Genomic DNA, 14,777 nt, shown 5'->3' with positions numbered 1-14,777 from the left:
AAGTGCGGGAAGCACGACGAAGCCTTCGCCGCCAAGGAGTAGGGCCGGGCCACCTCTTTCGAGCGTACTTATCGAGTCTGCTTTGAACATGTTTATGGTTTATGCGTTGAACTGTTATGAAGTGTGGTACTGCTTATATCTGAATTATGCTAGTTGATACTCTATTTATACTCTGTTGTGCTTATGATGTGTGTTATCGAAGTGTGGTGGTAACCTCACCAGCTAGCCAAAGAGATTACCACACACCAGGCGTTGCATACAACCAAACACCATGCCTTGGATTTGTCCACTAACATGCATTCAACCAAACACCAGACAGTGTGGTTCTGTCCATGCAGACAAGAGGCCATGCAGGCAACCAAACAACATGCAGATGGTGCATTTGAGACTGCATTTGCATAGCCAGGTTGGGTGGAGAAGTGTATGCAATGCAGATACTGTAGCACACGGCAACCAAACACGCCCTTAGAGTTTGCTCTTATGAGATCATATCACGGCCTCACAATCACAGGCGGGAAGTCCAGAACGGCCATGTGACCCAGGCCCAACACGCAGCAAGCATGGTGGCTAATTTGCACCGTTTCTTAAGCTCGTTGCACTGCTTGTTACTCCGCCTGTTCACCGTACGTCCTTGCTTGCAACGGAGTACTAGTCGCACATCTTGCTCCCAGCAGTACTTGTACTCGACGTGTACTGCTACTACTGCCCAGAGCACTTGGTTGACTGCATAGTAGGCTTGTGGTCAGTGGGCGCTCTTTCTCTGTCTGGTCTCTGGTGTGGCGCCTCTCTCACTTTGGTACGTTCAGGTACGAGCACCACCATCGCGTTGGTGGTAGATTTCCTTTTCTTTTCCCGCCTTGGTTGTCTGTTGACGCCTCCCTCATGTGATGTACGTACTCCCTTTTGCTGGCGTCTGGCCTTTATATTTACGATGCTTTCCTGATGAAGCCGTGGTGCGTGGGTCGGCGGTGGAGCAGAGCAGCTGCCAGTGCCACTGCAATGCTTGGCCCGCTAGAAACTGGAGATCATGCACGGCCGGCCTCACGGTGCGGAGGAAGACCAGTCGGCAGTTTTTTCTTTTCTTTGGAGTGCTCGATCAAAACGGCGAACACAGACGCTCGGGCAAACGTGGTTTGCATGGACAGGATTGCCGGCAGTAGCACTGATGAAGTGATGATCATCATGGAGGCACATCGGTCGCCATGGCTCTTTGGTACTATTTTTCTATTGATGCCATGGCTTAAAACTGGACAATGTCCTAGCTAGACAAAAATCGCTCTAGCAATATTATGACAAAATTCGTGTGCAAATACTGGTACCACTAAGAAGTGCACGGTTGCACTATTTTTTTTAGATAATACATTTTTAATTATCTTTCAGAAATAATACACCGTTTTTATATTTTTGATAAATAATATGGCATTATCTTCCTGGAGGATGACTGGAACTAATCGTCTTCCTGAAGGACGATTAGTGTCCAGTCAGCTAATCATCTTCCTGATGAACGACTGAAACTAATCATTTTTTTGGTGGACGACTGGAGCTAATCGTCTTCCTGGAGGACGACTGGAGGCCCACCTTCAGACGACTGCCCAGTCAGCCAGCTGTGATTAATCGTCCTCCACGAAGACGATTAGGAAGATGATACCGTATTATTTGTCAAAAATATCAAACGGTGTGTTATTTCTGAAAAATTAATAAAAAATACTATTATTTAAAAAAAAATAGCCACGGGCGGGGCAGAGAAGGAGCGCACCCTTTGAGCTGATCTGCGGGCGGGGCAGAGAAGTAGCTGGGCCATGGTGCGCTAGCCAGGTAGTAGGTGGAACATTTACTTGGCGCAGACTGATGCACTACACGCGGGTGATGTGATCTTCCACCTCACCTCACGTCCCCGTCCATTCAAATCAAAAACCCCGTGCCCCTCTGCTCGCACACAGACACAGGTTTGAATCGTTCGCCTCCACGACCACCAGTGCACCACGTGTGCGGTGTGCTTCATCTAAACATCGATCGGAATCTCGGATCCTCTGCATCATCGTCCAGCACAGCAGAATGGGACTCCGTGTGGAGGTTCATGTACCATCGGCCATCGCGATGCGTGCGTGCGTGCGTGCGTGCGTGCGTGTAGCAGCGAGTAAATAGCATAAAACTACTACTTTACATGTTAGGGTTTCAAACAACTACCGGTTTTTAATTTTTCTCAGATAACTACCGAATGGGCGGTCGGCTGTTTCAGAAAACTCCAAATGACCGTTGCTTAAAATTTAAACATGTTTATGACAGGTCGGGCCCGCACCTAAACAATCCGTCTATTTGACCGTCTGTTGGACCGTTAACTGACATGTGGGGCCCACATGTCAGTGTATCTTCCACACTTTTTCCTCCTCCTCCCTGAGTATTCCCTCCTCCGTGCCTCCCTTACTTTCCTCTCGCCAGCGAGCCTGCCCTGTCCTCCGCCGCCGTTCACTGGCCCTCCCCGGCGCGGCAATGACCACCCATCGTGTCCACCCCGCCACCCATCGCTTCTGCCCCTCACCTTCGCCCCGCACCACCGGGTCCACCCTCACCTTTCGGCGGCCGCAGCAAAGGTCGTCCTTGGCCGCGGCGGCGGCAGGCGCGCGCTCCGGCAACGGCGCAGGCCGTACGCGTGGTCGTCTGCGGGGAGCTCGAGGAGGACGGCGAAGGCATCGACGGCGGGCGTAGGTGAGGTGCTTGGCCCTCTCGGCGATGATGGCCGTTGCATTCTTCTTGGGCGTGCCGGCGGCCGCATAGACGATGGCAGGGCATGGCGACGGCCGCACAGGCGAGGCAGCGCGCCATAGTGGAGAGTACTAGTAACATGCATATATTACTAGTCTATGTTACTACCTTCATAATGAATAGTAACCTATTTGTGATGTCATGCAAGCTTTCATTTATTTAGGTGTAGACTTATCTTGTCTCGGGATGCGTTATGTTACGGTACCTACTTAGGCTGGTCACAGTGGGGAGGAACTTAGGAGTAACATCACACACTCCAATACAACTTTGCTTATGTGGCACGTATTTAATGAAGAGAGAGGTGCTTGTGGTAACTAGCTAAGTTACCGGAACATCACACACTCCAAGAAACAATGAGTCTATAATCTAATAAATACATCGTTGCATGACACTACATAGATGTTCCTATCCACTATGGAGGTAATAACATAGTCTAGGGAAGTGTGTAAGTTACTAGCTTATGTTCTTGCCCATTGTGACCAGCCTTATGTTACTATAACCCCCTCTCTCTTTTTTAATTGCCTGCCACATAAGCATGTTTGCGAGTCCCAAATACAATGTTATCCCCACTATGGCCAGCCTTAATACAGAAACGTTTTGCAAGGAAAAACGACAAGTATGTAGGTAGGGTGCTGGATAGATAAACAGCAGTAGCATGAATTCCTCATTCTCAAAAGGACCTTCTGAGTTGAAACAAACACCTTGGACATATTATTATTCAGCAACCACCCCAACGACCGGCTCCAACGGAGAAGAAACACCCTATATCCAGTTTCTCATGTACATAACCAGACCCCAGTTGTTTCCATATAAATAGCAAAAATCAAACAAGTATACAGCAAAAGGAATTCACTCAGTACCACGCCGCAGGAAAGCGTCCGCTGCATGCCGGGTAGCCTTTTTCCCTTCACCTGCATGGCAGTTTTCTCAGGCTTCCCGGCTCGGAAATGGACGACCTCGCGTGGCGGTCGGCTACTGCTTGGGTGGTGGCCGTCGGTCAGGGGAAAATATGTCCTCGACGTTTTGCTTGATGTAGCTGCCCGTTTTGTTGAGGTTCTTGGCGACCCCTGAGGCCACCAGCCCGGCGCTCCTCCTGAACCTGCATCACCACACGCAGCCACTCTCACAAAGTCAGAGGAGATCATCATTGCGTGAAGATAGGGGAGGGGAGGGCTGGAACGGTAACTTTCCTCGCCATGAATTCCTGTCTCGCCAGCTGTGGTCGCTGTCCTTGCTCCTGAGGCTGCGTGGCAGCAGCAGCAGCAGCAGCAGCTGTGACAAGAAACATAACATCATCAACAGTTTTCAAGTCCACTCTGCGGAAAAGGTGGCACCACAAATGGTGGCACACTGGTGGATTCTGAAGAATACTGACTGGTCAAGAAAACTGATGCTAAAAGATTAATCATCATGGCAATATATTGGGTGCAACAGATAAACCTAATTTGGACAGTTCCGTCGAACTAGAAAGGAACAGCCACTATACCATTCACCATAAGCAGAATGCTACTGTGTTTATCTTTCAGGATGTACGACCAAGTTTACAGGAATTGATACATGGAGATATCCATACTTTAATTGCAGGAATGGGCAACTACCACCAGCCCAACATAAATTGACTCTGACCAGCATATATAGACTTGGTACTTGTACAGTTAACCAGAGAGTAGGTACAAACTTAGAACTGTTAAAGTGTAATCGCAAACGCATAATCCATTAGTATTGCCATGGATTCAGGTTTATAGTTTTCCACTGAACAGTGACACAGCACAAAGCAGATGCAACATCAAAGTAGAAGAAGCTTTACATACCTTCTTTTGGTTTCGGATTACGCGTTGAAGCATGCTCTACAGCGGGTGATTTTCTCTCGACCATTCTGCTGTCCACCAATAGCTGCAGGAATATTTCTCACTTTCTTTAGCAATAACCAAATCCAAAAGGGTACAGTACATAATAAATGAATAAGCACATGGTGTACATATTAAATATCACATGCATTATTGCCGATAAATTTTCCATCTATGGCATTCACTGAGAACACTTCATTGATCCAGAGTCAGGTCAATAAAATCCAACCATCAAGCAAAGAGAAGGGTGTTTGCTACCATTCTTCTTGTTCTTGCTCACCAATCTCTTCATGTGGTACTACTCGCCATAATTACTGTTCGTATGAGGTCTTTTTCACCTGTGGTTGGTTTGTTTGGGTTACATTATGTTATTCTGTTTCCATAGGTTAGAGGTTATTTCTTAGGAGTAAAGTTAGGCCATCACTATAAAATGGATTGAACTGTATTCCCTTTACTGAAGCAAAAATCCTGCTGTGGTCTTGCCCTTCCTCCACCAGATTGGTGCCATTCTAGTTCAAGCCAATGTCAGGCCATCCTTAGATGGATGTTTACCCCCACTGTGAACTAGGTTCACAAGATTTTGGTTAATGCTGCAAACTAATATCGCCTACGAAAATTGTACAAGTATCTTTTAAGTGTGCAATGGAACTGATGAATCATTCGATGCATGACAGTTGACAGCACGATCAAATTTAAGGTCTGTTGCAAGATAGGAATCTCCTTGTATGATGATGATGTTGACACGGAAGAATTGGACAGTTAGAAGAAAAATAATCCAAAGCTATTTCAGTATCTGCAAACGCAGCATGCTAGAACATAAGTTATGTGCAGTTGTGCATCCCTGAACCTAACAGGTCATGCTATGAGGTGAACATATTTCTGTGACTGAGTATTCAGCTGGAACAATCTCATTAAAATCAGGATGGATACCACCCTGATACCCTTAACTGACTAAGCAGTGACATCTACATTAGACTTCTGGATAGTCTGCCATCTACATCAGAACCTCTGATGAGTCTAATGGTCTGGTCTACGCAGAACTAACCCACAGAGTTCCACTTCCATGCTACGATTATGCACTCTATTCATAATTCACAAGTAGTGGTTAGTTCTGACGAGCACAGGGCCTAGTCAAGTAGAACCTGGAATAATCTCATTAAAATCAGGCCGAACTTCTAAAAAGCAGCCCACCGACTTCCATAGAACAATATCACGCCAACGTAAACCTAAGTGGATTTATTGGATCCTGGGAAACCATCACAAGTACTGCCAACCTATAGAACGAGAATGATGTGTCGTCCAGCGAAGCTTAATTCTGATGGCAGCCAACTTGTATAACATTTGTTTCAGAGCCCAAAATGGACTAAACGGGTTGGTGGAGGATGAGGTCATGGCCACAATAGCAGATCTTGTGTTGCAACAGGGATGACTTTCTGCTAGTGGGCTGGCAATGGTTACAGGTGAGTGGTGAGAAGCAGAGAAAACTAGCCCACAATAATCAATATTTTAAAAGTGGATAATTGCCAGATAAAAGACTAGTTGCGACAGACAGTAAAGGGGAAAACTAGGCAGCAAGGTTCACTGATTTTCATTTATTTTTTCAACTCACGCCTGCTTTGCGTGTTCAAAATCAAAACAACTCGTATGCATAAAAGAACAGATGGCAACAGTCCAATGAATTCAGCACTTGTGGGCATGTAACATACATGCAGGCAATGAGTGATCTGGTGCCTGCTAATCTTTTGAGAACTAGACTAGAAACCACATTCCGTTAAGGAGCTATGGATGACTAATTTGTAAGGAACTAGACAAGGTCTACATGTGAGCATGCACAATTTGATGAAGATGTCACTTATTTTCATCATTCAATTTGATCTAACTAATAGAAAGTCCATCAGGCAACAGAAGCATTGACAAAGGCATTCCTTTTCTACATTGTTAACAGCCAAAATATTATTATCTCCTATAAACAATAAATACTGTCATACTTCTACTTTTCCATTTTCTTCTTGTTTAACAATCACCAAGTCAGCTCGAAAGCAAGTAAAGAATTAGCTCAAGTGAAAAGGAACATAAAGAATCAAAAGAAAAAGAGCAGCAGAGCTGGGTGGATACAAACCAGTTCATATCACTTGTCTTTCTGGTCTTTCAGAATCTCATCGTTAATATAAAAACCGGAACCATTTCTACCTTCCTCTCGAACTGATCAAGGCCAACCCAATTGCCAAAATTTTGCAAGCTTACGATTTATTTTGGTTGTGTTTGCATCCAAGTAGGATTGTAGGCGCCGAGCAGACGATACCAACACACTGAAGCGCCAGTCAGATTTCAGATCCAATCTTTTATGCCAACCAAAATGCTCACAACCTAACACAAACTGGCCAGTACTCATCACTACTACACCCCCTGCTCGATTTTCATATCGAGTTATCTAGGTTTTTTTTCTCCTTTATATAATTCCGCTGGCTCCAGCAGATCATATAAGTGTTCGGTTACCTATCAGACTCAAGGATTTGGATACTTGTCAAAGTTTACAATTGCGAAAAATGGCAAGCATAACTTGCTTACGACTGCAGGCCATTACTGCAATGATATGTCTTCTCTTTCTGGCAATCTGAAATTTTCCTTTAAAAAAAACTAATCTTTTTTTTAGGTAAGGTCAAAACTCTATTGAGAATTGTATGAGCACAAAATACAAAGATAGCGCAGGACAATATGACCAGCATCTGTTAAATTGACAATTTTGGAAATTTCTGTGACCATGTGTTACGATAAACATTCATTGCCTACATATGAATTTATGAGCAATAACAGAAACATTTATAATCCATAAGCAACATAAACTGAAAATTTCATAGTCTCCTACAGCAAGGATGAGATGAAAACCAACCTCGAGGCCCTGGCAATACGGCAACAGCGCCTTGGCGTCATTCTCGCCGCTTTTGGCGTCTCTGTCGTCGACGAACATGGAGTAACCGGCACAGGCGTATTTGAACTGTCTCAGATCATGCCCCTGCGCCGCGGCCTCCTCCCTAGGCTCTTCCACCACGAAGCCCGGGACTGCCACATCAAACAATCAATCAATCAACGGTTCCGTGAGATCTTCCGATCCAGCGTACTACGCCACCCAGAAAGAAAAAAAGCAAGCAAATTTGACGCCAACTGCGATAATTTGCTCCGACGAAAAACGCATATCGCACGAACACATGCTGGACTCGCGGGTTGCTAGGAGGGATTAGGGTTCCGGACCTTGGGGGATGGAGCGAGGGATCCCCACGCAGATGGGGTTGTATCCCCGGGATTTGAGCACCGACGAGTAGTAGAGGCAGCCCTTGCACGACTTCCCCTTCCTCGGCGGCCCCGGGACAGACGGCCCTCCGGCCACCGCGCCGCTGGACTCCGGCGATGCCTCTCCCATCTCTATCCGTCTCTCCCCCGTGCTCCCTCTCCGACGGAGAAATTTCCTTGTCAAAGGGGGGACCGACCGATCGCCCTGTCTTGGCTGCAACGTGGGCCCGCTTGGCTCCTTGCGTCGCGCCGTGGTAAACCGTGGTCGCTGACTTGTCGGGCCCACGAGGGGAATAATCTAACCGGGAATTTCGTTGTGTCTTACGGAGTACAATATTTTATTATTATTATCTCTACTACTATTAAACAAGCAAACATATTCATCACTAAGTGCACATAGCCTCACGTACACACAACAACACCAAATAATTACAGCCTCACGATTAGACCCGCTTATTCTAATCAACCATCGACATGTAACAACTAATATCCCAAAAAGTACGTTTATCTCTACTACTATTAAACAAGCAAACATATTCATCACTAAGTGCACACAGCCTCACGTACACACAACAACACCAAATAATTACAGCCTCACGATTAGACCCGCTTATTCTAATCAACCGTCGACATGTAACAACTAATATCCCAAAAAGTACGTTTAGTGAATTGGAGGAGCGGACGAAAACTCTGCCGTTCGCGGCCGCATTGGTTCAGCTGCTAGGGAAAAAACAATACGCAACAAATCATCTTCCTAATCTTCGGCGCACAAATCGCTCCCCAACCCGAGGCCCGCCCGCCCGCGGCGGCGACTTCGAGTAGTCGCCCATCGTGCAGACGCCGTCGTCGACACTTCCCCCGCCGGCTCAACGCTCCAGGTGCTCGGCCGCGCCCTGAACACAGGATCATCGACTCCTCTCCCACCCTCATCGCAACTGTAGCCGACGCTGACGGCGCTCATTATATCACCTGGGAGGACCTTGAAGTGCCGCACGGCGGTGTAGGCGTGCAGCTACTCTCCGACCCCGTGCGGCGACCGTCCATAACTTGCCGCAGCGCTGGGAGCGGATGAGGTCACACCGCGCGCAGGATTGGGGCGGTGGTCGGACTTGGATCTGGCGAGATTGATGTGGTTGTGTCCTGTGCCTCCCGGACGTCCGGATACTTTCCCATCCCTCCTGTGAAGGTATTTTTCCATTGATGGTGTGTGGATGTCAAAATTCAATTCCCTGCCATGATTTGAGTGACCTTATTTCCATCTTTAATTGCAGATGCCAGTGTATGGATTGTCAGACTTGTTCCAAATCTGCACCTTTAATGTCTCACTCTGAGCGAATCAAGGATCAGGTGACATAGTTTCTACTGAAGCACTGTACAAGTCAAACCGATGCTTATTGCTCTTGTGACTGAACTATATATTGAGTTAATCCTTGACAAGGTATGGACATCTGATCCCAAAACTCAAGGTGTTACGGATCCCATGTTAATTTAAATTTAAAGCTTTCATATGGGTTCAGATACATTTTCAGATGTTGATGTGAATCAGGATGGAAAATTGATAGAGCAGAGTGGTTGAACTTTTTCTCAAGAAATCCATCCTTTATGAAGGTAATGACTCTTCCTATCTTAAGTTAACCTTATATAGTACCCATGCAGTACAGCATTTCAAGGTAATACTGATTTTGTTCTTGATCATATGAACTGAAAACTGTTTTCCTTAAACAATGAGAACACATCATTTCATTAAAGTTAAATGGAAAGAAAATAAAAGCTCTTCCCTTTACACCATGCTTAGATGTTTTCCTTATCGGATTTGTCCGGAAGCGCTGAAAGGAATGGTTATGTAGAAACCTGTTTTAGGGAAATGTAAGTCTGACAGGGCAGCCTGTCAGTTTGTGGTGTAAGTTACATTGTGCAACTGGGGTGTAAGTTACATTGTGCAACTGATAGGTCAACCGGCAACATGTTAATCTCCGATTCTCTGAAACCTGCTCCTTATAATTGTCTATCAGTCAGTATCGTCCAGGGCCAAAATTCTTGATTTAGCTTTTGTCAGTTTCAAATATTCGTTCACGATATTCAGGTCCAAACATGAGTAACGACCTGTTTGAGAGAAATTCTTCAGGGCATTTGGATCTTTAACTGCGGCACTGAAGTATATGTTGTTTTTTAACTCAACCCTCTTCCTGGTTTTGTAATGGTTGACAGACAAGCTTGCTCATAGGCGGATGCCATTCTCACAAAAAACACCAAAATATTGTGTCTATAGAGATGTCTTGCAGGGATGACACAGGTTTATTCTCCATTCATGCCAATCCATTTTATAATTTTATTCTTTCAGGCATACTTCTCATCTCCTTTCAATACTGATTCTTTTTATTTATTTTTTGATCTGTTCACGTTATGCAAGCTGGATTTGGCACAGTTTTGTTTGGCTAAATGCCAATTGACATGTCAATATACGCGAGCCGCAAGGTGCCTTTCACTGCCAGGGGGTGCAGCTGAGGCTGTGAATGCTGCTGAAATCTGCAAGCGCTGACCACTTCATCTCACCCCGTGGGCATGACATGTGTCATCCATCATTTCATGCAGCGTGATGTTGCTTAAAGGGTTAACAGGTAAATTTACTATGAATCCACATGGAATCCCCTAACTATGTCTATAGTATCTTTTCTGCATCTCTTCTGGTCAGGACAATATCCGAAGAAAAAATTGCTGCGTTCCAGTAATCATAAATATGAACGATCTTGATCTCTTCCCTCTTATCATCAAGCCCTAAGCTTGGTCATAGATTTTACCTAAAATAGGTTTCAAGTGTACAGTTTGCACCAATATGTTGAATGTCCCTTGTGTGCATTGCCACTATGTAGTACTCCCTCCGTTCCTAAATATAAGTCTTTTTAGACATTTCAAATGGACTACAACATACGGATGTATGTAGACATATTTTAGAGTGTAGGTCCACTCATTTTACTACGTATGTAGTCACTTGTTGGAATATATTACAGCCTCACGATTAAACAAGCAAACATATTCATCACTAAGTGCACACAGCCTCACGTACACACAACAACACCAAATAATTACAGCCTCACGATTAGACCCGCTTATTCTAATCAACCGTCGACATGTAACAACTAATATCCCAAAAAGTACGTTTAGTGAATTGGAGGAGCGGACGAAAACTCTGCCGTTCGCGGCCGCATTGGTTCAGCTGCTAGGGAAAAAACAATACGCAACAAATCATCTTCCTAATCTTCGGCGCACAAATCGCTCCCCAACCCGAGGCCCGCCCGCCCGCGGCGGCGACTTCGAGTAGTCGCCCATCGTGCAGACGCCGTCGTCGACACTTCCCCCGCCGGCTCAACGCTCCAGGTGCTCGGCCGCGCCCTGAACACAGGATCATTGACTCCTCTCCCACCCTCATCGCAACTGTAGCCGACGCTGACGGCGCTCATTATATCACCTGGGAGGACCTTGAAGTGCCGCACGGCGGTGTAGGCGTGCAGCTACTCTCCGACCCCGTGCGGCGACCGTCCATAACTTGCCGCAGCGCTGGGAGCGGATGAGGTCACACCGCGCGCAGGATTGGGGCGGTGGTCGGACTTGGATCTGGCGAGATTGATGTGGTTGTGTCCTGTGCCTCCCGGACGTCCGGATACTTTCCCATCCCTCCTGTGAAGGTATTTTTCCATTGATGGTGTGTGGATGTCAAAATTCAATTCCCTGCCATGATTTGAGTGACCTTATTTCCATCTTTAATTGCAGATGCCAGTGTATGGATTGTCAGACTTGTTCCAAATCTGCACCTTTAATGTCTCACTCTGAGCGAATCAAGGATCAGGTGACATAGTTTCTACTGAAGCACTGTACAAGTCAAACCGATGCTTATTGCTCTTGTGACTGAACTATATATTGAGTTAATCCTTGACAAGGTATGGACATCTGATCCCAAAACTCAAGGTGTTACGGATCCCATATTAATTTAAATTTAAAGCTTTCATATGGGTTCAGATACATTTTCAGATGTTGATGTGAATCAGGATGGAAAATTGATAGAGCAGAGTGGTTGAACTTTTTCTCAAGAAATCCATCCTTTATGAAGGTAATGACTCTTCCTATCTTAAGTTAACCTTATATAGTACCCATGCAGTACAGCATTTCAAGGTAATACTGATTTTGTTCTTGATCATATGAACTGAAAACTGTTTTCCTTAAACAATGAGAACACATCATTTCATTAAAGTTAAATGGAAAGAAAATAAAAGCTCTTCCCTTTACACCATGCTTAGATGTTTTCCTTATCGGATTTGTCTGGAAGCGCTGAAAGGAATGGTTATGTAGAAACCTGTTTTAGGGAAATGTAAGTCTGACAGGGCAGCCTGTCAGTTTGTGGTGTAAGTTACATTGTGCAACTGGGGTGTAAGTTACATTGTGCAACTGACAGGTCAACCGGCAACATGTTAATCTCCGATTCTCTGAAACCTGCTCCTTATAATTGTCTATCAGTCAGTATCGTCCAGGGCCAAAATTCTTGATTTAGCTTTTGTCAGTTTCAAATATTCGTTCACGATATTCAGGTCCAAACATGAGTAACGACCTGTTTGAGAGAAATTCTTCAGGGCATTTGGATCTTTAACTGCGGCACTGAAGTATATGTTGTTTTTTAACTCAACCCTCTTCCTGGTTTTGTAACGGTTGACAGACAAGCTTGCTCATAGGCGGATGACATTCTCACAAAAAACACCAAAATATTGTGTCTATAGAGATGTCTTGCAGGGATGACACAGGTTTATTCTCCATTCATGCCAATCCATTTTATAATTTTATTCTTTCAGGCATACTTCTCATCTCCTTTCAATACTGATTCTTTTTATTTATTTTTTGATCTGTTCACGTTATGCAAGCTGGATTTGGCACAGTTTTGTTTGGCTAAATGCCAATTGACATGTCAATATACGCGAGCCGCAAGGTGCCTTTCACTGCCAGGGGGTGCAGCTGAGGCTGTGAATGCTACTGAAATCTGCAAGCGCTGACCACTTCATCTCACCCCGTGGGCATGACATGTGTCATCCATCATTTCATGCAGCGTGATGTTGCTTAAAGGGTTAACAGGTAAATTTACTATGAATCCACATGGAATCCCCTAACTATGTCTATAGTATCTTTTCTGCATCTCTTCTGGTCAGGACAATATCCGAAGAAAAAATTGCTGCGTTCCAGTAATCATAAATATGAACGATCTTGATCTCTTCCCTCTTATCATCAAGCCCTAAGCTTGGTCATAGATTTTACCTAAAATAGGTTTCAAGTGTACAGTTTGCACCAATATGTTGAATGTCCCTTGTGTGCATTGCCACTATGTAGTACTCCCTCCGTTCCTAAATATAAGTCTTTTTAGACATTTCAAATGGACTACAACATACGGATGTATGTATGTAGACATATTTTAGAGTGTAGGTCCACTCATTTTACTACGTATGTAGTCACTTGTTGGAATATGTAGAAAGACTTATATTTGGGAACGGAGGGAGTAGATGATACTGTTTGTGGATCCTGCAATTTCTGGTGATAAAGAAGGGTCGTCTTGAGATGAATACTTATCCTTCTTGCCAGAAGTATTTAGGCTGTTGCACCAGTTCCAAAACTCTTTGATTTATCACAATGTCATGTTGCTTAAACATAAGCTAATATTGTTTCCATTTTTGTTGTAGAATTACTAAGCATGCCTCTGTGTTTAGGAGTTGAAAAGGCTTTGACTGGACGCCAAGGGAAAGGTGAACCTGTTGATGTAAGTGAATTTTCTTTAAATGATATGAGGCTTATCAGTGTGCCTTCTTAAATACCAAGCTTATATGGACGTGTAGGGAAATCATTCTGATTTGCTTCGTTTATTGAATAACACTTCCATTTTTCATTCTAGGCAATGAACATGCAGAACATGGTGAAATTGAATAACACTTCCATGGTTAAATTTTCTGCCCCACGCACGTCCGCCGTTCAAGGTGCATCCGGCACTACCCGCACGGATCCACCTCGCATGCCTGCTGCACCGTCCATGACATGCATCTTGCTGCGCCTTTTTAATATAAGAGGCTTGTGCTTATTTCTGTGATTGCTCAAGGTAATGCAAAGAGGTGGTCTAGACATGAAAATTGTGAAGTTTGTAAATTGTAATGACTCGAAATTTGTACCATCATCAAATGTGTGAAGTTTGTAATGACTAGATATTTCACCAACGGTCATGGCTCCAGAATTTCATCCTTGGTCAATTGATATGCTTAACTTCTCTTGTCGATAATAGAAGATTGCTCCTCTGGCCTCTGCATCGCTCCAGAATTATATTGCTTGAACATGTTTTTTTCCTTTTTCTTTTGCTGATCTTGGATCCTACTTTGTGTTATACAACCATTTCCCAGTAAAGTACCCTTTCTCACTTTACTTATCAAAATCTGGTTTTCATACTATGCATTTATCTTTATTATGTTCATTGTAATTCAATTGTCTTCAGGCCAGTTACAGTTGCTACCTCTGTCTGTCTCAACCATATATTGCTGCATTAATGTTTTTTGTTTGGTTATCCATGTAAACCCGAAGAACATTTTTGGATAAGCTGGAAGGGAGGTCCCTTATATGGAACTGTTTAGCATCTGCTATTTCATCAGACTAATAGAAAAGGGTTTAAATGACTGTTGTTGCTAGAAAAGGGAAGTCCAAGTGGGGCACAAGATAAATTTATCCTGATATTTTCGATATAAACAATCCATATAAATTCATATTTTTGTTCTTCTCATATAAACAGTCTATATATATATATATATATATATATATATATATATATATATATATATATATGTTAATATTCTACATTATTGTATT

The 14,777-nt window shown here is 44.2% G+C and overlaps 1 protein-coding gene and 1 long non-coding RNA gene across 5 annotated transcripts; one reads left to right on the top strand and one right to left on the bottom strand.

Annotated features, from left to right (window-relative positions):
• Positions 1 to 3,388: 3,388 nt before the first annotated feature.
• On the bottom strand, positions 3,389 to 8,094 carry LOC119311266. Of its 3 annotated transcripts, none has more exons than XM_037586905.1 (5): positions 7,860 to 8,094; positions 7,501 to 7,670; positions 4,575 to 4,656; positions 3,954 to 4,038; positions 3,389 to 3,862 (listed from the first exon to the last, which is right to left on the bottom strand). In XM_037586905.1, exons 1-5 carry the CDS (start codon positions 8,026 to 8,028, stop codon positions 3,736 to 3,738), a joined length of 633 nt encoding a protein of 210 aa, XP_037442802.1. In that variant the 5' UTR covers positions 8,029 to 8,094; the 3' UTR covers positions 3,389 to 3,735. The 3 variants fall into 3 exon arrangements, with proteins under 3 accessions (XP_037442802.1, XP_037442804.1, XP_037442803.1); XM_037586907.1 differs by having other exon boundaries at positions 3,954 to 4,032; XM_037586906.1 differs by having other exon boundaries at positions 3,401 to 3,862; positions 3,954 to 4,035; positions 7,860 to 8,092.
• Positions 8,095 to 8,542: 448 nt separating this feature from the next.
• LOC119311265 lies at positions 8,543 to 10,128 on the top strand. 2 transcript variants are annotated; one of them, XR_005150945.1, is made up of 4 exons: positions 8,543 to 9,084; positions 9,170 to 9,336; positions 9,428 to 9,506; positions 10,107 to 10,128. It is a non-coding gene; the product is annotated as an uncharacterized LOC119311265 (long non-coding RNA). The 2 variants fall into 2 exon arrangements; XR_005150944.1 differs by having other exon boundaries at positions 9,416 to 9,506.
• Positions 10,129 to 14,777: the final 4,649 nt, after the last annotated feature.

Source organism: Triticum dicoccoides, chromosome 5B, assembly GCF_002162155.2.
Source record: "Triticum dicoccoides isolate Atlit2015 ecotype Zavitan chromosome 5B, WEW_v2.0, whole genome shotgun sequence".
NCBI classification, from domain to species: domain Eukaryota; kingdom Viridiplantae; phylum Streptophyta; class Magnoliopsida; order Poales; family Poaceae; genus Triticum; species Triticum dicoccoides.
Note: the sequence above shows the minus strand (reverse complement) of the source record. Positions and strands in the feature narration are given on the sequence as shown.